The sequence below is a fragment of the Thermochaetoides thermophila genome (assembly GCF_000221225.1).
Source record: "Thermochaetoides thermophila DSM 1495 unplaced genomic scaffold scf7180000011816, whole genome shotgun sequence".
Lineage (NCBI taxonomy): Eukaryota > Fungi > Ascomycota > Sordariomycetes > Sordariales > Chaetomiaceae > Thermochaetoides > Thermochaetoides thermophila.
This window is the reverse complement of record NW_006383032.1, coordinates 1,331,020-1,354,097: the sequence shown is the minus strand read 5'-3', so window position 1 is coordinate 1,354,097 and position 23,078 is coordinate 1,331,020. Positions and strand designations below refer to the sequence as shown.

General features: G+C 53.6%; 5 protein-coding genes across 5 annotated transcripts; 1 reads left to right on the top strand and 4 right to left on the bottom strand.

The window, feature by feature from the left end:
- Positions 1-1,292: 1,292 nt before the first annotated feature.
- On the top strand, positions 1,293-2,661 carry CTHT_0024540 (eukaryotic translation initiation factor 5-like protein; the record flags this gene model as incomplete). Its single annotated transcript, XM_006692853.1, has 2 exons — positions 1,293-2,303; positions 2,371-2,661. The coding sequence occupies 2 exons, from the start codon at positions 1,293-1,295 to the stop codon at positions 2,659-2,661; spliced, it is 1,302 nt and encodes a 433-aa protein (XP_006692916.1).
- Positions 2,662-4,478: 1,817 nt separating this feature from the next.
- CTHT_0024530 (putative DNA damage-responsive protein) lies at positions 4,479-7,709 on the bottom strand (the record flags this gene model as incomplete). Its single annotated transcript, XM_006692852.1, has 1 exon — positions 4,479-7,709. One exon carries the CDS (start codon positions 7,707-7,709, stop codon positions 4,479-4,481), a length of 3,231 nt encoding a protein of 1,076 aa, XP_006692915.1.
- Positions 7,710-8,372: 663 nt separating this feature from the next.
- On the bottom strand, positions 8,373-9,203 carry CTHT_0024520 (dephospho-CoA kinase-like protein; the record flags this gene model as incomplete). Its single annotated transcript, XM_006692851.1, has 1 exon — positions 8,373-9,203. One exon carries the CDS (start codon positions 9,201-9,203, stop codon positions 8,373-8,375), a length of 831 nt encoding a protein of 276 aa, XP_006692914.1.
- A 459-nt stretch (positions 9,204-9,662) lies between these two features.
- CTHT_0024510 (uncharacterized protein) lies at positions 9,663-11,257 on the bottom strand (the record flags this gene model as incomplete). Its single annotated transcript, XM_006692850.1, has 3 exons — positions 9,663-9,813; positions 9,970-10,490; positions 10,616-11,257. 3 exons carry the CDS (start codon positions 11,255-11,257, stop codon positions 9,663-9,665), a joined length of 1,314 nt encoding a protein of 437 aa, XP_006692913.1.
- A 4,335-nt stretch (positions 11,258-15,592) lies between these two features.
- Positions 15,593-16,651, bottom strand: CTHT_0024500 (uncharacterized protein; the record flags this gene model as incomplete). The annotated part of the gene is made up of 1 exon (XM_006692849.1): positions 15,593-16,651. One exon carries the CDS (start codon positions 16,649-16,651, stop codon positions 15,593-15,595), a length of 1,059 nt encoding a protein of 352 aa, XP_006692912.1.
- Between the last annotated feature and the right edge of the window lie 6,427 nt (positions 16,652-23,078).

The window sequence follows — 23,078 nt, the reverse complement described above, 5'->3', positions numbered from 1 at the left end:
ACGAGATGAGGCAAATCGAAACCAGCTCAGTGGCGGAGTCGCGAGCTTAGGGTTCTTTGGGGCGATTTCCACTGCAGAGTGCCCCTGTCGGTCGCGGCCAGGCCCGCCGTTAGCGCTGTTAGCGCTGCAGCCAGCATGCGGCGGTGGCCTTAACAAAGACAAACAAGCAACAAGGCGCCCGTGTTGCCACATGATTAATCCCTGTCTGCTTCCTGATTCCTGCCTGAGGCATCTACACTTCAGGCAGCAAAATGTGGGGGCACCGGGTTCCCGACGACTCCACACAAAGCTTGTCGGCCTCAATTTCTCAGCGCCATTTCTTCCTTTTTTTCTTCTCCGCACCTGCGCACGCAAAACTTTTGTTGCGACAGCCTGCAACCCACAGTCCGCACAACCCACACTCCTCCTCGCTACAAAAGCCAGACACCCCCAACTGCGCATCGACTACCGGCCTTTCCACCAACAACCAAAACTAGACCCTCAACCTGAGCCACGGCAGCAGCCTGAGCAGCAGCTCTCAGCAACCCGCGCTTCCTGCTTTCTGCTTCCTGCAACTGTCGCTGCCTCGTCCACTCCAGGGCCAGCCAGTCGATCGTCCACAGAATTTCCATCCTGGTTCCACAGCGCCCACGCATCCTTAATCGAATCGCTCGCAACCCCCAAAAAATTTCGCCCTGTGATCCCAGGCCCAGACGTCGAAAAAATTTCGCCCGTCTGATCCCGCAGTTCCGTTATCCCGACCAACCGATTTCGTCGTTGCGCCATCCGCACTACTTCGCGCCGCACATCGACCTCTCGGCTCTGCCGGCCTCGACCGATACAGAAAACTACAATCGAGCTCTGCGGCAAAAGCCTTGTTTATGTATCAGCACGACCAGTACTCCGTCTCTCGACACAATACACCTCCCTTGCAACTGCATCCATTTCGCATAGCGAGGAAACCCGGCTGTCCAAACAGTTCCGACGGTTGAGACTATCATCATCAGTCGTCGACTCTTTGACTCTCTTCTAGCCTTCTCAGCTTTCATGCATGCCCTAGGCTGCCGAAGCAACAACCCTATGTCCACCTCTCCTCACGAGTCTTATTGACGCCCGCATCGCCTCGTTAGCCCCGAGTGTCTCTAGCTCGCCCATGCTCTCTGTGAAGACTCTGCTCTGCCACTGAAATTCGAGCCCAGCACAGTTCTGCACTCCATCGAGACCAAGATCTTCTCCCTCAGACTAGATCTTAGCCAGCGACTCCAGCACCTGCACAGCTTCTAGATCTATACGAACCAACGACAACCGCAAAAATGGCTGCTCTCGTCAACATCCGTCGGGACGTCACCGACCCCTTCTACCGCTACAAGATGGAGCGCCTTCAGACCAAGATCGAAGGCAAGGGGAACGGCATCAAGACCGTCGTCGTCAATCTGAGCAACGTCGCCCAGCAGCTTGCTCGCCCCGGCGCTTACTTGATCAAATACTTCGGCTTCGAGCTGGGTGCCCAGACCAACTTAAACCCACCCGACGACCGCTGGATCATCAACGGTGCCCACGAGGCTAGCAAGCTTCAGGAGCTTCTCGATGGCTTCATTGCCAAGTTTGTCCTGTGCAAGAAGTGCAAGAACCCCGAAACTGTGGTCAATGTCAAGGATGGCCGCATTCTGCTAGATTGCAAGGCGTGCGGTCAGCGCACCGACGTCGACCTGCGTCTCAAGCTCAGCGGCTTCATCCTCAAGAACAACGTGACCAAGAAAACCAAAAAGGACAAGGCTGAGCGCAGGGCCGCCCGCAACGCCAAACAGCAGCAGCAGAACGGCAAGAATGTTGGTGCTGAGGACGGTTCCGGCGACGACAACGGCTCCGAGCAGGCCTCCCCCATCGACAAGGACAATGCCGCTGACAGCGATGATGATGCTCTGACTCGCAAGATCAAGGCTGAGGCGCAGACACTCGAGACCCGTGCCACTGAGCGCGAGGTTCGTGACGACGAGTGGGCCGTCGACATGAGCGCCGAGGCTGTGCGTGCCCGCGCTCAGCAGCTGCCTGGCGAGTTCCGCTCGAAGCTGTCTCTCAACGGCGACGAGGAAGAAGAGGAGGGCGAGGGCGGTGGCAGCACCGTCTACGACCAATTGGGCGACTGGATTCAGGAGCAGGCCAACAAGGAGGGCATCGACAAGGTCGACGACATCGCCATCTACCTCAAGGCCAAGGAGTTGGGCATCGAGGCTAAGCACCGTACCGTGCTTGTGCTGGCGCAGACCCTGTTCAACGAGAACATCACGCAGCAGATTAGCAAGCGTGCCCCGCTGCTTAAGAAGGTGAGTTGTTTGCCTTTTAATCATTTACCCAAATTTCTAGACAGCTGCTGACCTTCCGACTCTTCAGATCATTTCTTCTGAGCGCCACGAGAAGGCTCTTTTGGGTGGCACCGAGCGCCTCATTGGCACCCTCGGCAAGGAGCATCCCGAGATGTTCGACAAGATTGTCAAGATCCTGCAGCTCTACTACCACTACGACCTCATCTCCGAAGAGGTTGTCACCAAATGGGGTACTAAGGCCTCCAAGAAGTACGTCGACCTCGCCACCTCCAAGAAGGTTCGCAAGGCTGCCGAGCCCTTCCTCAAGTGGCTCGCCGAGGCCGAGGAGGAGGAGTCCAGCGAGGAGGAGGACGAGTAAGCTTCTTGAGCCTGTTGTTGCAGTGCATCTCTACTTCTCTCTTTCCCAGATTGCTAGCTTTTTTGTTTCTCGTTTGCTTGACGGAGATGGGTAGAGTATGGTCGGCTTTACCTCTCTTGTCTAGCATTATCATCATGGTCAGACAAGTATAGTAATCGCTCTTTTCCGCCTTGTCATTGCTTTTCGCTGGTATCCATCTGTCTCAGGTCAAGATGGTTCACCTGAGTTTTATTATACTCTCAGCTTTCGGGATCTTCTCTCTAGCTAGCTTCGGGAGTCTTGCTCTTAGGCTTGTTGCAGCCATCTGTTTGGCTTGGTCAGGATGGTTTGCAAAATAAAGAGGGTTGATCACTAATTGTCATTTGTCAAGTACCTTGATTGATTCGTGTTTATGCCTCAGTGTTGGGTTGCCTGTGATCGTGGGCAGACAATGATGACTAATCATTCACTTCCCCTGCATTCTTCAATATGTTGGTGGTCATGTTGCCATGCCTTGTTACCGTGTAATGACACTTTCTGGTTACCTTGGCCAGGCACGAAACATGATGATCGTTGGGAATCGTACCCAATGATCGGCGACTATGAGCCATCACAAGTCTGTCATTTAGGACAGTGACTCTCCGAAATCCTGTGGACTACGTAGGCAAGAGTTCCTGTTGTTGAGTATACATGCAAAGCTACAGGGTATCATCTCCCATTTTTTCCCCGTTCCCTAACCAGCGCCATGTCCCTCCTTCTCCCATCAGTGTGTCCTCCATGTCTTTCTTTTGGCTTCTTTACTGCCACATAACCAGGTTGCCTTAACAAGTGAACCGTTCAGTGAAGCCGAAGTGACCAGAAACCTACCCCAGACAGACATCCAAGGCGACTCCACTCGCCAACTAAGGATGATCGAGACAAACAGGCATGGCATTTCCGATGGCCGTAATCCATAAGTAGGTTGGGTATTAGACATTATTGTGTTGGCTATAAGTACTCTAAAGGTGGTAAGTCGAAGTAAAGTGAAGTTCAGTGGTTACTCAGACAGGACAACCAGACCACTGTCTGCCTCTCCCCAGAAGGGTGAAGAGCCACCGTGTTGTGGAAGAACAGATCAGGCATAAGTACTGAGCGATTCGGAGAAAGAATGCCAGAATACGCAGTACTCTTGGGGGGAACAGGTCGATGAAGTACTCCGCCGTTGAGGCCAGGTGTTGGGTTGCTCGAACGATGAGGAATGTAAGGCGATCAGCTGCTGAAGAGCAGAGCGCAAAGAAGGACCGCGCTGTAGGTAGGAGGAGTCTCGTGAAGGTTTTTTGCCTATCTGGTGAACTGATCACGAAGAAGACTCTTTGTGCTGTTGATGAAGAAAGTGAGACGAGCATCCCCCCAACCCGAAGGCAGATTGTGAAGAATCGATGCGATGCTGAAGAGCATAAGCCAACAAAGTACCTCAGGGCCGAGGAAACGACGGGCCAGAGTAAACGCCGAATGGCTGAACAGCAGAACGCGAAGACGAGCCAGGCGAGCATAAAACAAACGGCGAGAAAGAGTCGTGTTGTGAACAAACAAAGCGCGAAAAAACGCCGGAAAACCAGGGAAACGACCTTAAGTAATTGCCGTGCTGTCCATGGTCCAAGACCGGACCACCAACCCTGGCGAAAACCAACTCTAATCAAAATGACGATGGCAATGACAAGCACCACCCTAAAGTCTGAACTCAGCACCAGTATCCTCATCCTACGAAGTGCGAGCCTAATGAAGCCAGCAACGGGTCCAATGATTCCAAGGGCAGAACCCCCCAAACCGTCCGGGCCTGCCCTCCGTCCAAACAAATCCTACCATCCCTCGTTGGGATCAAGGTTCGCACCGCCACCTCCAGGAGTCCATTCATCATTTCCATTGTTGTGGTTCCCACTGCCAGAGTTGTCGTTGCCATTGTCATTGTTATTGTTGTTAGGGTCATCGTCCCAGGTACCGGGCATCGTGCTCCGGTTGCTGGAGGTAGCCGCGTTGGGCAGCCTCAGACAGATTCTATCCGGGGAGTTGCAGTTGTTGTTATTGTTGTTCTCGTTTGAGTCCCAGTTATCATTGTTATTTTTTTCGTTAGTGCCCCAGCCCGAGATGTTGTCGTTGGAATTGTCGTTCGTGACAGTTTTTGGAGAGGGATGGTTGGAATTGCGACAGCTGGGAGGATTGCTGTTGTTGTTGCCGGAATTGTTATTCCTTCCTGAATTCGATCCGCGACGGTCGTTGTTGTTACTGTTGTTCGACTGGGAGTTGTTGTTAGAGTTTGAATTGATCCGGCTTTGTTGGTTCTCCTGACCTTGGTTGCTGTGAATTTGATTGTTGTTTGACTGCTGATTGTTGCCAGAGTTATCATTGTTGTTGCCCTGGTCACTGTTTGTCATCTTCTTCCAATTGGACGGCGGCGGGCAGAACTGATTGCCCATGCCCATGCCGAAGCGGTAGTTGGCCCAGTTGCTGAAGTCTGCGCCGTCTCCTTGATTGCCGCCGATGTTGTAATTAGAGTTGTTCCCGCCCTGGTTGTCCTGGTTTTGATTCTGGTCTTGACCACGTGTTTGATTGGCTATTCCTCTCGTACCAAACAGTGATGGGTCAAGATCGAAGCCCACATATTTTGCCAGGCTTGGTGACACAGGGATGCCCGACAAAGGCATCACAGACGGCATGTTATTACCGAACGGGGGCGGACCAGTCCACGGCTGGAACCCAGGAGCAGGCCCATGGTAGCCATGACCGCCGGGCGGGTAGCCGGGCACATTGTTAGCTGCCATGGGAGGATAACCAGGCATATTAGGAGGTGGACCCCAGACATGACCAGACATAGTCGAAGCCGGGCCAGGTGGCATGGGATATCCTGGGGGAGGAGGACCAGGCATGTGAACCGGCGCGTTATGCTCCCCATGGACACTCTCCTGCGTCGCTTCAGCAGACTCCTTCCGACGACGCTTCTCTCTCTTCTTCTCGACCTTGGCTTCCTCCCTTACCGTGGAAGGCGAACCCTTGGTAGCATGTTGATGCTGGTGAGAGGTAGAAGCCCACGGGTTGCCCCACAGGGGACCATGGTACACCCGACAGATGTTATTCTCGGGATCGTAGTATGAGTTAGGGGGCGGGTCGCGCGAGGGGTCTTCAGAGACATGTTCGATAGACATGTGCTTGGTGCGAGTGGGAAGGATCTGGTTGGGATGAGTGTTCTGGTGCTTGCTGCTTGAGCTACGACGGTTGCCATATTCCTGAGGGACAGTCTTCTCCTTCGAGCCTCGACGATTGTTGTTGTTCTGATTCGTTTGTGTCTTTTGCTTCGACCGGCGCCGGTTGAGCTGCTCGGTTTCAGACTCGGTCACCTCGGACGTCTCGCTGGCGCTGTCCTTGCTTCTGCGCCGACCATTCCTGCTCTTAGCTACGCACTCGGGGCAGTGATGGTGGTGAGGATTGGGTCTGCTCGATGACGAGGTGGAAGAGGTAACAGACTCAGTGTCAGAGACACAACGCTCAGCAAATGTGACACGGTTGTTCTTCTTGTTGCCATTACTCTTTCTCGCCTGGCGCTGTCTGTGAACAGGTTCGGACTCGGACTCGGCCTCACATTCACTGCATGCTTTGGCGTCGGTTGAGGTAACAAAGACTTCATCAGCCTGCTTCTTCTGTCTTCCATTTTGATGGTGACGATGTTGATGCTGATTCTCACGTTGATACTGATTAGTTTTCTTCGGCAGTTCGAGCTCTGACTCGCTAACAGCTTCGGTCTCGGTCGTCTCCACAGCTGGAAACTCCTCGACCTGTTTGTTGTTGTTGTTTTTGGCCTGCTGAGAGCGACCCTTCTGCTGGTTCTGATTCCCGTTACCCTTGAGAGCTTGCCTAGGCTTAGACAGCTCAGCCTCCGACTCCGACGGCTCCTCAATTTGAATTTTCTTCATGCTGCTCTTTTGAGGTTGATGCTTGGCCTGGCCCTTGTTATTGTTATTGTTGTCCTGGTTTTTCTGGCTTTTGCCCTTTTGCTGCTGCTGCTGCTGCTGCTGCTGACGTTTGGGTGGCTCGGGCTCCGAGTCAGTGGCAGCAATCTCGCTGGCGGAAGCATTGTCAGTGGTTTCGGCTTCCGTCTTGCTCTGCGCAGGGATAGGGGCAGATTTTTTCTTGTTAGCGTTGCCGCCAGCATCCTTCTGAGCAGGCTTGGAAGCTGCCTGCACAACTTCATCCATCTTGGCGAGTATCTGGCGACCTGTCGAGCAGCAGGCACAGACACAGTCCTGGTGAGATCCAGTGTGCGCAGAAGCTGAAGCCGGAGCTGGAACAGAAGCTGGGGCAATAGCCGGAGCAGCAGCCGGAGCAGCAGCTGGAGTCTGCTCTGCAGCAGAGGACTCAACCTCTGAAGTCTCGGCGCTCGATTCACTGGCAGTAGTTGCGGCATCAGAAGACTCAGCCTTCTTGGCCGACTTCCTCACCCTACGCCTTCTGGTAATCCTTCTCTTGCTCTTTGACCGACGATGACGGCTGGGATACCGCCTGCGGCCACGATAGTGCTCCTCAGGAGATTCTGATTCTGACCCCTCATTCTCAGTATCATCATACTCGCTGTCATACTCTTCCTCATACTCATCATAATAACTCTCATCCGACCCGGTCTCGGACTCGGTCTCTGACCCAGTCTCAGGCTCGTGCCGAGAACCGCGTTTCTTCAGCGCCGGCTTGAGGGGACGCTTCTCATCTTCAAAACAAACCTTCTTTTTCTTAGGCTTGCGAGTCCGAACCCTGCCTCTCGGCCTGGAACTTGCGCGAACACCAGTTGGTTCTGGAGCAGGCGGGGGAATGTGCCGAAAACGGTGGTGACGCGGGCCGCCTGAACGAGGATAAGTGACAGTGACGGACTCGGTATCGGTTTCTTCGTCGGTAGTAAATTCGACTTTGTAGACTTGCTCTGGCTTCTCTTCCTCCTCGGGAGGTTCGGATGCCGGAGGAGGGGGAGGAGGGGCAGCCTCCTTTTTCAGTTTTGATTTTGGAAGGTTTTGACCGATTACCCATTCAAAGACTGAATGGGGGGGCATTGTGGGCAATGTGTATACGAATGTTGATGAAAGGGAAGGCCAGAGTGGATGATTGATAAAAAGCGTACCAGAAGGTTGATTGATGTAATGGTTGATGAGTGTGGAGTGAAAAGTGTTACTTGTGTATTAGGTTGAAGTGCGAAAGTTGCTGTGAAGGTTGATGAGGTGAGATGGAGGGGAAAAGTTTCCGAAACCGTGAAAAGAATTTGTGGAAGTGCCTGACGAGGGTTATCGACCTGGCAATGCGCCGAGATTTTGTTTCCACCCGACTGCCAGTAGTCAGGGAATAAAGTGTTAAGGCGACAAGAGTGACGATTTGGGACGAGGTAACCTCAATGTGAGTGACTTGATAGTTAAGAGTTCGTGTTTAAGTAAACAGAAAAAACAACAGCCCTAAACTCGTTAACAAATAAAGTACCTTCACATTCGTGAATACTCCAACCCCCATCGTGACATGCCCATCTCATACGTCCTTGCCAAGTCAACTCCCGTACAACACTGTTCTCCCCAAACGCCATCTAAACCCCACTTCCTCTCACTATGCTGATATCATTGACAAACTAATTTTTTCTTTCTCAATCCATGTCTAACAATGCCATATCCTCTGTTCACATGCTCCAATTCAGTTCCCATTACGTTGAAGGCGAAAACCGCCCTTCATGCCTACAATTTCGCCCTCTCCCTCTCCCAATCCTTATTAGCCTTCTGATTCTTATTATACTCCCAAGCTGCCACAGCCGCCGCCAAAGGGGGGCACCCCCAAAGCAACCAGGCCCACCACCTCGGACTATACCCCCTAGTAACTCCCTCGCCAAGCAACTCCTTCACCACCTTATCGACCTCCCTCTTCAAATCTTCCCTATCCCCATCATTCCACACAACTGCGCCCCTACCCTTCCCCCTTGTCTCCGCCCTCGTAGCCTTCTCCCTCACATCCCCCTGGGAAATAACCCTCCTCCTCGCATCCTCCTCCGTCAAATGAGGATCCCTCGCCCGCAGCCTAGCCAACTGCGTCTCGGGATCCGATACAGCCACCACGACGACAGAGCCACAAAACCGATCCAGCCTCGATTCAAACAACAATGGCACATCCAACACAACCGCCTGATAACCCTGAAAATACGCCTTCATCACGGCCTTGAACATCTCCCACCTCACAGCAGGATGCACAATCCCGTTCAGCACCTTCCTATTCTTGGTCTCCTCCTCCCCATCGCCAAATACCCTTCTCCCAAGCACTGGGCGATTAATTGGTCTCCCCTTTCCATCCGGTCCGTCCTCGGGCATGTCAGGACCGACGGGGACAAGCAGGTCGGGCGTGGTAGGCAGGAAGTGCTTGAGGATGGCGCGATAGCCCGGGGTGCCGGGCTCGACGACCTTGCGGGCGAGGAGGTCGGCATCGATGATGGGGAGGGAGTAGGGGGGTTGGGAGAGGATGCGGGAGACGGTGGATTTGCCGGTGGCGATGGAGCCGGTTAGGCCGATAATGAGCATGGTGGTTGTTTATGTCGATTTGGACTTTTGTTGGTTTGTTTGGATAGAGGGATAGGTGTGAAGACGAAACACTTGAAGTTTTTAGGATAAAATCGTAGATTTTTGTGCTCGATAGATCTTAACTCACTTTCCCAGCCTTTGTTTAAACTTTCAGGAGTCCAGAAAGCATAAGAGAAAGTCACGCCCATATGGGGTGAGGTCTTCCAACAACCATCGGCAGCTCAGCATCAGCGGGCCGAGAGCCTTGGCATTCCCACACCTCTCCAATGACAGCGCAGACTATCACCGTTGCCGTCCCGCACCCCACACAGCCCTGGCGTAGCCGAGGTCTTGGCATCCTGCAACGCCGATGCCATATCAGCCGCATCACGACACGTCGTCACGTCAACCACGACATCATCATCATTGCTTGACCATCATGATGGTAGGTACTGGTAAGGACTGTATTGGTGCCACGGGCTATCCCCGCAGATTCATACAGTAGACTATGACCCAATCCATTCCCTTGCCAATCTCGCAGTATCGAATCTCAATCCCGGCAGACCATCCTTCAACCCCGAACGCCATGGTGCCAATCTTGACCCCCCTCCCATTATCATCCTGTGTTGGACTATCAAGACCTTGGGATATTAGCGAGTGGGTGCTGATGAAGTCGAGTAACCGAGACGAAGCAAAGAAATCTGTCGAAAGTAGAGAAGTAGAGAACTCGAGATCAATCTCTGCTTGAGTCAGCACTGCTCACCAAAGGCCCATACAGGGGACTCACCAGTTAGCAGGCGGATCAGGCAAGCGCACCGCATAGAAGACGCCTTCATCAGTGCGATACCAGCGTGCATTTAGCCGCTCAATCTGTCGACGCTGGAAAACTGCCCAGTGGCCGTCAGGTTCGCGGAACCAGTACAAACGAAACGGGTCCGGATCCGCCGGTCTGAAATCCTGAGGCTCATAAGCTTTACCACTCTGCGCAAGTCGAATGTTCTCTGCAAGTTGCTCGTTCGGGGTGAGGCCAACGCCGAGGGCCGGATCGACGTGAACGGGAGGCTGGGCTGGAAGCTGTGCACCGAACGCAAGATTACCTTGAGCAGCAGGGGCGGCGCCCTGGATCAACATGCCCTGGGATGCAACGGTCGGGGCTGCGACCGGGGCAGGAGCTGAAATAGCTGGATTCTGGACGACCATTGTCTGAGGCGCGGGCTGAACGACGATAGGGTTGACTGGCGCCGTGACGGGAGCAACGCCTACGGCTTGGACGCCCTGGACAGGGACAGTAACAGTGCCGCCAGCACCCTAAAAAGTCAGTATTTGTCCAACAGGATAAATGGTAGTCGAGAACCGAAGAATTTCTGGAACTCGGCCGGGAGGTCTGGAAGAAAAAAAAAGAAGATAAAAACCCTCTCTGCAGCTAAACTAACCATGATCCCAACAAGCGGTATCCCATTGACCAGAATCCCCTGTTGCTGCGGCTGAGCAGGAGGATCATAGCGAGGAATATATTTGCCCATGACCGTGCCCATGGCTGTAGACGGAACTTGCGGCTGGAAGTGCACACCATGAGGGTTGATGACTGGCGGATTGGCAGGCGGATGAGGAGGCGGAGGAGGAGGACCAAGAGGAGCCGGATCAGGGGGGCAAGGCGGCATGGCAGGCGGGGCACCGCCCGCGGCAACCATCTGGAAAGTTGGCATGGTGGCGTTGGTCGACACGGCTTGTACAGCGGCTGCAGCTGCAGATGATGCCGAAGAGGAGGTGTCTGCGGCTGAGCCGCGCTGGTTGCTTGTGTTATTGGCAGTACCAGAAGCAGCTACACCAGAGTCTGAGGCAGCAGCACCTGCCGCTGCCGCAGACACACGAGACTCGCGCGTGTCCTGGCTGGCACGGTGACTGGCAGAGCCGCCACTGCGAGGCGAGACTGGAGCAGTTGAGCCACGTGAGGTGCGATGGCCAGAGGGGCCTGCACCGCTGTTATCCTCCTCGTCCGTGTGATAATGTGCGTGTCGATGGCGACTGGACCGACTAGACGAACCTTGGCCCAAGTTCTGTCTAGATGACGACATTGCTTACTGGAACCGAATTGCCGTTGTGGCTGGTGAACAATGGGGTCGATGTCGAGAACTCAGATCGCGGCGTCTCCAAGGCAACAGGCGAAATGATGTTGTGATATGCAGGTGCAGAAGGAATCCACGTGCCGCTTGGGATCGTGCCGCGATCAGAAAGTGGGAGCGGTTGTGGGAAAAGGGCAGAAAAGTGGGAGGTGGAGCGGAAGGCAGCAGTTAGGGATCTTTTTAAGGGACCCTAGGGCTTCTTCGTCCGACCTGACTGCCATCACGATCCCCGCGTTTCGAGGCACAGCAGTTTGCGCCCCATATGCCTCGTGCTTGTGGCTCAAGCTTTGTGCTCCTCATTCTTTTCGCCGTCTCGTTCCTGCCTTCTGATGTAATGAAAGCTAGGCCTTGGCCGAACCTCGGATCAAGGTTGCCTGCCACTTTCTCCCCTCTCCTTGCTATCTCGCCCCGATGGGGTAAAGTAGGACGCAGACTTTCGCTTGAATGGCTGCAGAAGGGGATGAGACGTCTTGGAAGAGACAACGAAGAAGCCAGAGACTAGAAAACAACAGGCTCACCTTCTTTCGCAGCACCCACGACTGTCCATTCCAGACGTACTGGTATTGACCACCAGCATCGTCGTTGCGCTCGTACTTGGCTTCAGAAAACGGAAAACACGGGAGACACATTCCAGTTGTAATCCTGTTCTGTGAATGTCGGCGATGTTTCGCAGTTGTTTTCGTGGTCTGAAAGGTGAAGAGAGAAGAAATGTTTTGTGTCTTGTTAATGGAAGGCCACCGCTCAGGGATCCAGGATAGCAATGCTGCGAGTTGGTGACCCGTCACACGGCAAGGCAGGCGCAAGCAGCGCCGAGGCTGTAACCCATTTTGGTCGAATGAGCACTTTGTGTATCTAGGTCAGTTTAGGCGCACCCCGCGGTGCCATGGTAGAAGTTTACTCTCTACCCGGGATGCCTCCAGTAATGGATGTTCGAGGCAAGTTGACTGCTTCCTCCTCCATGATCTTGGCCTTATCATAGGTCCATGAACTAAATCTCAAGAAGAGGAAATCAGGAGACTACATTAATTCAAAAGAGAGACTGGATGATATGAGTCAGCTTATTACTGCTTTGTGCCTCAGCTTAGATCAGTAGCTTGCAGTCATCGTCACAAGCCCTGGACCACATGATGGCAGCCTCTACCCGGTTTATACAAAAGTGCAGGCTTGGCAGATTGGTAAAGTACAAAGAGATGTTAAGAGTAGGACAGAGTGGACCCACTTCCAGCCAAACACTTTGCTTCTACTCTCTGTCAAAAGTGGGTTAACCAGAGTCTCTAAAGTCCCTCGAGTATCATGTTGTATATAAGTTCTGATTTTGCCGGAGGAGTTGTGTGTTTGCTCATATATTCAGGTTTTAAGCAGACACAGTCCCAAGTTTCCCCCCCTTCAGTTCAATGCTGCAAATGCTCGGCCAGTTGGCGCGAGGTTACAGGTGCTGGAAAATTAGGATCCAAACAGAATTTCAATGTTGCATGCTTCAGCAGAGGGATCTTCATGCTGACGAGGGTGTTTTGTTCTAGAAGGTGTTGACCGGCATATAAGGGCCGGCTGGGAAGTGAGAAAAGTCATACGGAGATCAATTATACATGGCCCTTTTGGGGGCGGGATTAGAGACCTCTAGAGTCTCTCGAAGCAAGGAGCGAGACGATTAAACATGCAGAAAGGGGCCACAGCCAGAAGAACAGAAAAAAAACGAAAGACCATTCAAAGAGCTAAAGCGGATGCATGGGTGGAATTGCGAATGGACCAAAGAGGAGAAGGTCCAGCAGCAACTTTAGGTTAAGAGACTGTGTCTAGCTGACAAACTCATACGGTAAACTTGACTTCTCCGAGAGAGAGTTAGGATGTTGATGTGGCAGGATATCTTCAGGCTTGCAAGTTAAGCGTAACTTTGTCAGGTTGGCTGTTTTATCAAGTAACCAGTTGCTTGATGACGATAAGTCCAACCACCAGATGTGGGCTAGGCATTTCAGCCTGTGGTGTACATAGATGTTGCACCTTATCTTTTTATCTACCGGATAACAATTTTGACCTCAGATCTAATCTTGACTGATTTCAGGGGGCACACACAAGACACTCAACATAAGAGTCGAAAGATCAAAATGTAGTCGATCAAATCAGGCCCTGCCGGTATATTCCATCGTCGTAACTGTTTAACCTAGCTAGCTAGCATATATTCATATTCATATTCCAGCCGCCACCCAGTGGCGGATTGGTCCAGTCATGCATATATCATATAATCCATCCTTGATCATCCAGATTAGGTCAGATAGGCCAGCCAGCGGCAAGTCTACTGATGAGCTGGCTGAGACCCCATTGAAACTATCCATTACGTCCAACCACCCCAGACAAACCAAGCCCGACCAGGATAAAAGAGTGAGAAAGAAGAGAAAGAGGCAAACCTTGACCAGCCTGCGATGCACTATCCCCACCGGGCACTCAACTTCTCGCGGCCATCATTGTTATCGTTGTTCGGACAGAACGCGAGTTCAAGCTCTTGCTGCAGCGTAATCGACCCCCTCTCACCGTGAGAGGCGGACCTTGACCGGACCTGCGATGCAAGACCCGAACCCATTCGAGTCGAACAGAAACGCAAACGGTGTCGCATAGAACTGCCACTTGTAGCCCATTCCGTTTTGATGGGGGGAGCGAGGTAATGAGATGAAGATTGGCTGGTTCTATGTCGCAGCGTAATCGATACCCATCTCATTCAAGTGAGAGGAGATCATGACCTGCCTGCGATACATGACCAGCCTGTTAACTCTCCTTTGAACCTCAGCTTCGACCCAACGGCGAGACACAGCTGAAGTTGTTGAACCTAACTCGAAGAATAAGCAGGAAGGGAGCTGAAGTGATCGCTTGTCGCAGCGTAGTCGACCCTCCTCTTCGTCAAATGCAAGAGGTGGCCTTGACCGGACCTGCGATCCAAGAGTCGACCACCAAACTTCCGCTTCCTTTGCCTCCCTCGCGTTGTTCCATCGTCATCGTCATGAAAGTCGAGATCGACCGATTGGCGGGACAGTGTCGCAGCGTAATCGGTTCTCCTTTCCTTCTTCCTTCTCATCCTCTTCCTCTCTGCGATGACACGTCATCTCGTGGTCGAAGCCGAACTCGGTCGGTCGCGGAATCCATCGCATATCAGCCAACCAACAAAATACCTCAACTTTTCCATTTCCCTCTGCTCTCCTGCTCCTACTCTTGCTCTGTCGTCGATCAAAAGACAGCCGGTGTTTTGTCTCTTCTACCTTTCGCCTATCGGGCATCGCATATCCCAGATCGCAGTCTGCCAGAGGCGAGTAGGTAAAGACGGGGTTCCGACGTAGATGAGAGAAAAAAGAGACGACAATTAGGCGTACGTATTTTATAAGGGAAACCAGTCCTAAATGATGGGGTGGTGTTTCGTGTTCCTGCCAGCGAAACAATCCAGTCTGTGTTTGATGAAAGAAAGAGACAGGAGCAAGAAAGGGAATGACAGTCATGTGCCCTTATGATCTAGGACACATGGGGTATTATCCTCCCTCGGGGATCCCAGCCAACCCATCATCCAACCTACCACCATACCAGCCTCCCCAACCAAATCAGGAAAGTAACAAAATAAAAGAGCGTGCACAAACTGACAAACAAAACAAGAAAACCAGTCTTGCTCAGTACTCCAGCCCCATGCTCAGCGGGGGTCTGTAAATAAAAAAACTACTCAACCGGTATGAGTGGGTCGCATTGCTGCGGTCTCGTCTTTCAAACCGATCACCCGACCGTAACCAACCAACCGAACCCTGTATGAGACACCCTTTCATGCATGCTCTGTGTGCTGTGCGATCTGTATGGATGAAAAAAAAAATGCAAGACTCAACAAATTACCCGCCCAAGGACCAGCCATGATGTGAGATGAGATGATGAGAAAATGACCGCTCGGGGTGTGGTATCATGATGGGAGAGAAAAAGGAAAAAAAAAAAGAGAGAAGATATTACCAATTTGTGCTGAAGCTGACGAATACCCGATCTGAAGACGTCATCCTCCAGCGCGCCAACCATCCAGGTGAGATGCCAACGCCTACCTACTTGTTTATTTGGTAGACGACCGAGGGCTTCATAATTCGCCCCTTCTGCCTGCCCGTCAGTCTGGAGCGGTCCAACCAGCGACAGCCAGCCAGTTCTTTGAGTAATCTACCTGACAAGTTATGGGGCGGTCGTCACAGCCGGAAAGCTCGTTCGAGTTGGCAGTGTAGTCGGCAGCGGTGGCAGTGATGGTGGCCCAGCTCCAGACCTAGCAGGCAGCGATGGTGCTAGTCACATCGTGGTTGCCGCGTACTCCGAGGGGAACCTGCTGTCCCATCCAAAGGTGTGGTATCCGAGACTGACACCACACGTCGGCGCAAGCATGGTGCTCGGCAAGGTAGGCGGCAGCGAAGCAGTCACCGGCGGAATTGAGGCCGTCACCAGCGGCGAGCACAGCGCGTAAAGACCAGCAGTAGTGAAGGGCTCGGTGGTGAAGGCCGATGTCGGCTGGGGCGGAGGGGGCGATGGCATGGTCACGTCGACGGCCCATAAGGGAGTCGCCGTGGAGTCGACTGATGTAGTGGAGGCTGGGCTGGAGGGCAGGATCTTCCAGGACTCGACGGGGGCAGGCATAGCAGGAGGCGGAGGAGCCTGTGTCCAGACGCCCGGGGAAGAGGGCAGCAAGGGCGGCTGGCGCACAACATCGACGATTCTTGGGGGCGGAGGGACAAGGGGCTTCATGAGGGCGAGAACAGCGTTTTTGACGTCCTCACTGCGGCCGGCCAACAGTTCGCCAGCACCATCCTCCTCAAGACCCTCGAGGGCGGAGACATGAGTGCGGAAGACGAACTTATTAATGGCCTGGATGAAGTCGTCGTGAAGCTTCTTTGCCTGCTGCTCCTTCTCTGGCCAGTCCGGGACACTAGCCTTAGCATTTGGGCAGTGCACATCCTTGTGGTACTTGATCAGGGCCTCGATCGTCTCTGGTGTGAGCTTGTAGGCGACTTCGTTGCGCAGGACCATATCGACGTGAACGACATAGGCCTCGAGATGAATCATCTGGTAGTTATTAAAGGCTTCGCGCAGCGGGTTTTCATCCTTGATCAGCTCCGAGTCGGGCGCCTTGGGCAGCAACAACGAGGCTAATGTCCAGATGGCGTTCGGCGAGGATAATGTCTCAGTCAGGCAGCGCTGGTGCTGAGGAACACTGTTGAGCGGGCGCTTGATCTTGTTGATGCGCTTGAGCGTCTGGGTGAGCCATGGTTCGACCTTAGAGCCAAGCACGACATTGACGGATGAGGCCCGAGGCGCAAAGGCGGCGGCCGAGGCGGGTAATAGTTGAGGCGGCATTATGGCAGAGCAGAGCTTAAAGCTGAGAGCAATGAAAAAACAAGAGAAAGGCAGGCGTTAGCTGAGGAAGGCAAGGCGCCGGGCAGGGAAAAGTCGTGCTTTGGCCGGGAGCAGCAGAGACGAATAGTAAATAAGAATCAAGGTGTGTTCAAGGTGTGACAAACAGTGAGCCAAAGTGACGGAGGGTGACCAGAAGGGTGACGACGACGGCCAAGATCCAAGATATGGTGACGGGACACGGTGCCGGACGAGACCCGGAAACAGGGAGGGGATAGCTTGCGCACCAGCAGCCGCGTATTAAGGCCGGGGGGTGGCTTGGGCTGACCCGTGAAGAAAAAGAAGTGAGAGAGACACGATGAGGTGAGGGGATGCTATCTTTTTGACCAGTGCGAGGATGGTGGGGGCTTGGCGGGCTCGGGGAGGGGGAGCCTGGTGGTCTGGATCTGGTCGCCTGCGTAGCCTGGTCCTCTTTGTATCTGCGTCGTGGGTAGGGAGGGGTGGGAGAGATCGGGAGTTATACAAACGCCCGCAGACCCGGCAGAGGCCACGGAGCCCACCTCGACCCAAGCCCACTGCCACCGTGGGCCTTCCAGGCTCTCACCCTCACCCTCACGACGCTCCCGCCGAACGGGTCCCGGACCCGAGTCAGTTGTTTTGGTATGCATGCAGCACTAGATTGCGATGGTCGTCTCCCGGATGCATCCAGAGACCCGTAAAGGCCATTGTGTGGACTCGGATGCCTTCCAGTGCAGTTATGTGGTGACCTGGAGAAAATGGCAAGCGAGCGTGAGCGTCCGAGATGAGCACCAAGGCCATCCCAGTACGACTCTCAGAATCTCCGGTCAATGGGATATCTCCAAGCACCTAGCAGGGCAGCCGTCCAGGGTGTTCCGTCTACATGGGTCTGTATGGTCCGCCAGACGGCGGCTCGTGGTCCCAAATGCAGGATAGGGCATCCGGGAGGGTGTGTGGTCTCTTGTTCACACGGGATCAGAGGTCCCCTCCCATCTGCCGTCGGTCGACAATCGGTGCGTCCACTGCGTCCACGGGTGCGGTGGAGGCGAGGGTGATGCCCTCTGAAAACTGTAAGCAAGCTGTAATGGCTGTATTGGTTGTATTGGTAACGTTACGGCTCGCCAGACATGTGGTAAGCTGCCAGCTCTCTGTGGGCGGCATACCCGCAGACATGCATGAGATTAGCCACCACCACGGCAGGTCTGGCCGGTTTTTCGGGTTTCCACGGGCTGCCTGCGCCGCCTGTCCGCATGAGCCGGCTGACGGGTGACCGAGTCTTGTGCCAGTCTGTAAATTACCGTATTCTACGTACCAACACGCAAGAACGCTTGGTCCAGGGCGAGCACAGCGTCGTTGTGTCAGCCCCGATGATCTGTCACGGCGTGGAGTCCTTGTGCCAACACCCAGTCCATCATCATCAGACAACGCTGATCGAGAGCACATCCCTCCCATCACCGTCGAGAGCCATGTTTGAGCGGCAGCCCATTGACCGCGTTTTCTTCTTTCCCATTTGCACTGGCGCCGCTGTTGCTGGAGCCGGGAAGTCCGTTGGGATCTCAGGCCGTCCCAACAGTGAGGAGCCTGCGGAGGTGCTTCTGGTGAGGGCTGTGCTGCAGCAACACCAAATGAAAAAAAAAAAAAACATCCAATGCACTCCCGCCCACTCACCTTGCTGGCTGGATTTTCCTCTTGCTCATTCCCTCACTTGAGGGTGGCCGCCTGCTTTCGCCTGCGGGGAGCTGAAATGCAGCGTTGGGCAATGGCTTGGTGGGCCAAGTGGAGCCCTGCCCTGCAGTGGGGCTGCACAACGCCACCGCGACAAACCTTTGGGAACTGCTGGTACGTACCACCCTCGTAACCTGCTTGCCAAGCCAGGCATTCCACCCCAACATCCCTAAATTGAAACCCCGCCTTTCTCCATCCCCCGCCGATGTTGCTGTTTGACATTTTCATGTGTTTGGTTTTGAGTGTTGTGTTTGGTAGGCGGCTTTTGGGACAGGCTAGTTACTGTGTATGGCAATGCAATTTTACTTCATGCCAGGGGCGATTGCCATCCTCCAGTCGATTGTCGAGCTTGGGATCCCTTCTGACTGCTCATACAGCTTGGAGAGAACTAAGCAGCCCCCAATGAATCACGGGAGCACGCGCTTCCTGTTCGCTGCTTTGAGCAGTGTGGATGACGCGTAATGGATGGTAGCGTACCCCGTGCTGCACCTGTCTAGACCTGTCTACAGGTAGATGGCACCTTGATGGGCGAAAGGCCCTACACCAAGAGATTCTGAACACATAGGTGAGTCTGACTGACTTGAGTCCAGACCACTGCTGGTCCTACTGGTTGGATACCAGGAACAGATCCGACGATAGCCATCTTGCCCTTTGGGGTGGTGGTAAGCAGACCCAGCCCGTGTCTCAAGTACTAGGTGAGTTTGATACGAGGATTTGAGATTCGGGTCACTCACCCGGCGCTTCAGGGGACGAAATAGATCTCTCTCGTCCCGTGCAGACGGATAGGTTCCGGTCTGCCGGACTGCTGGCCCGCGTCCGCAACATGTGTCGACAACCGCCATCGTAACCTTCCTTCTCCTCTCAAGCGCCTCGAGAGCCGCTCTACTAGTACGAGGGTGGTGTTATAAGAGATCTGCCATGTGTATAACATGCACGTCGAGATGTCCCTCAATCCCACCGGAAGTGCTCCGGTTCCTACGCTGTGATGTGTGTGCACTTGACTGAAAGTATGTCGAGCCGTTTTGGTGGGGTGCACCCCTCTGCAGGGTTCTCGCCTCGAACAGGCCCCAATCTATCTTGCAGAGGCCTGGACCATCCTTAGCCACTCATTCACCACTGCCATCGCCTTCCACTCTGCAGCCTGCCTGATGCGTTCGAGAAGCGTTCCAGGCGCGCCTGATGCTCTGGATAGCGCATGAAGATTGAAGCCACGCTCTGTGATGAGTCTGCCCTTATTGGAGTGCGTCTCGAGCTATCATATTGGCCAGACCACGCAAAATTGCGATGCGTATCGTCGCAGCTGAAGTGTCCTAAAATGAGATAATTATTCCACAACTTTAGTGCATTGGATTACTGTGTATTGACGGAAGAGCTCAGCAGATCGTGTCAGGTTGTATCATGCTCATCGAGCCGTATGACTGCAGGTCCGGTCTCTTCCCATTTCACGGCTTCCCGGGCTCGCTGAGAGCTACCTACCTCATAGTGACGACCGACCAAAGACTGCTGCGGCTAAGATATGCCCCGGAGAACCAACATGAAACAAACAAGCGCGCCGCGCTTCTTGACGGCCCTTTTTGCGCGCTCGATCTCTGTGGCATGCCCAATCCGGAAACCCGCAGGGGTCCAAAGTCCCACCAGGATCGTCAATCTCCATAGTCTTGGGACCGAGAATGCAAAATACCCTTAACTCCTGAAGCAACCGAACAACCGGATGTGGGAGGGGAATGCATGGCAAGCTGGAAGAAATCAACGAATACTAACTTCTTGGTGGCAATTTACCATGGATGCATCGTCCTGCCCCTATGCTGGTATACTAGTGCGGAAGGTGTGCAAAAAGTTGCTTGTGATAGAACCCCTGTTACGGCGTGTCATTGGCTGGCCGCCCGAAGCCCCCTCGGCGGCCATCTGAGAGAACGCCCGAAACCGCGGACGGTGATTGGGCAAATTACTTAGCTTTGATTTCCGTTTCTGGATTGCGGATTTATGGATCATAAGTACAGTGATCCGAACGGGCCGCATCATTACGTGCTAATCGACGGAGAGACGGCAGAGGAGCTGTTCAGTCTTCGTCGGCTCGCACAAGGAGCGACACCGGTATCTTGATCGTACTTCCTAGTATCTGATCTCGAGGTTACACGGAACACGGACCATATCAACGCCGGCCGTGTAAGACGGCATCAGTGACGGTCCCGACGAAATGTTAAGATTGACGATGCTCAGCGAAACCGTGACGATCGCGTTCTGAGACAAAGTTATTCCGAGCGCGCGGGAAGCGCGGCATGGTCTCGTTACACCAGGCTGGAGGATATTTACGTTTTACGGGCAATTCCTGGCTCAAGGTTTAGGTTACAGTGTGTAAGCGGAAGTAGAATAGTGCGAGAGGCGAAAACTTGTGGGGGTTGAGAACTTTTGGACTGGGTCATGTGCGGCGCATTCTTGACCCTAACCCTTGCTGGCCACACAGTGCCCCCTTTTTGACTTGTGTCACGTGCACATTTCTCATCCTGTCGGCCCATATCTCACTTCATCCCATGGCTGCAGCAAATTCCTGCATACAGGTTCCAAGAAGCTTGTGACCATTCTCTTTCCATCCAACAAGATGGCAGGAAGCTCCCCTCATACTGTGGCTTGCGTAGGTGGCTGGCTGCCAGAGGTAGGATTCCCAAGAGGCTTGAGCCCTAATACAAGCTGGCCTTCGCCTGAGCCTACTCGCCGCTGTTGCGTTCCCGCTCTCAGACCCCTCTCAAAAACCTCCCACATCGCCGATCTCGCGATAGCGTGACTAGCGCCCTTGGTCACTTGACCTGCGAGATATCTTACACAAGTTCAATGTCGGCACCCTCATCACAGGATCCCGTGATCAAAGTCCAGTAGAAATGGCACGCGGCCACGAGCAAAGGTTCTCATGAAACCACCAACGCATCCAACATCTGGACACATCTCTCGTCTTTTGGATGCACAACTTGGGCAATCCGCAACCACTCGAATTGTGTACTCTTGAGCTTTGCTTGCAAGATCATGCTGCATCTTCGGTGACTCACACAGGCTTGGGCAACCTGAGAAATGACTTGGAAATAAAATTTGCCATCGGCAAGGGACTGGCTGGCCAGGAAGGCTTCTCGGTTTCAAACGGCCATCTTGAAGAAAGCCACCGCAGCGGAACGATCCAACCGAAATCACCCAACCCACGGTTAAGCGAAGCGCTGATGAGTGAATAAATTTTTCCCCTTCCGAAACGACAGGGGAAAGATTCCAGCAGTCCTCGGAGAAGAACGGGAGAGGCAAGACCTGCAAAGTGTGGGGGTTGGGTTTGGGCTGTGGTTGATCCGGAGGTCGGTAGGCCAGCCGAGGAGAGAGCAGGGAGTAGAGCCAGGATGTTTATGTCCCTGGCCAATGTTGACGTCACTCGAACCAGGGCCATGACCAACCCAGCAACGCCAACCAAAACAACTTACTGCAGCTGAACATCCATAAAATGAACAGCAAAGCAATTCGCTGCTAGGTAACCAACCTTATCGAAACCCAAACGCAAATCTCTGACGCAGTGCATTGCATCAGATCTACATCGAAAGTATTGCAAAAACAGCGGAAACCCAAACCTTCGGCATCCCCTGAGGTGGGGCTGCTAGCTCGACGAGCCAAGACGAGGCGACGGCCGAAGAGGCTGGGGCTGAGCGGCGGTACGGGCTGCCAGGTGGGGCATTCAACGGTCTTGTTCCCGCCTTTCGGCCCTGTGCTCAGGAGGCAGCCGAGATATTGCCCCACATTTATAGCAGGACAAGCCTGTCATGTCTCGGGCCGGCGGTGCCAACTTCTGCCACGTCAACAAGCTTTCCATATGTTTCAACAGCGCCACGATTTTGGATCTTTTTTTTCGCGGGTTTGGTTTTTTGGGTCATAACGTCATAGGGTAGGTGTTTCTTTGGGCATAAATCAACATGAGTACCGACGTTTTGGTTCTCCTGGGGTAAATCCTGGAGGTTGGGCCTCATGCCTTGAGGGAGAGGGCGCGTGCATGAACGCGCATCCTTGTGCAGCTGGGTGATTTTGCGATTGTCGATGCTGGCTTCAGGGGCAAGGCAGACTGCCTTTCTGCCTTGACAACGTACATCGTTGTCTCTCTCTGACATCGGCGACCTAAGGTGCTTTGGATTTGTGGGCATGGTCAGCTCCATTGGCTTCAAGCTATACTCCGGCCCATCGTACCTACCCTGGCCCAGTTGACAATGGGCAGCCAGGCTCGGAACTTGACTAGCGCCAGGTACAACAGAGATAAGCTGAACAGACGAAACAGGAAGAGAGAATTACTCACTTTTTTTTTCACACGTTTCGGAGGGAGGGATACCTTTCAACGGAGAGGCGCGGCATAACGTTCAGGACAGAGTAACCTAATATAGTTCCTCCCCAGCAGCATACAAGAGTTGGGAAGTGGCCAGTATCTACCATGCAAAAACCAACACTGGGTCCTTACCCTGCAGCCATGGCGTTCCAATTCTTCTCCCATTGATACCCTTCGATCCTTTCCCGACGTGGTGGCGAGTGCACAAGAAGACTTACGGGATCAGCTGGGTTCGTGAAGACCAACTGACTCAACGCTTATGTTATGGAACACGACACGTGCTGTCATAGGTGCTACCTCACGCCCTCGCTTACCTCCTGATGAGAGAAGGGTGCCAGACTCGGAGTG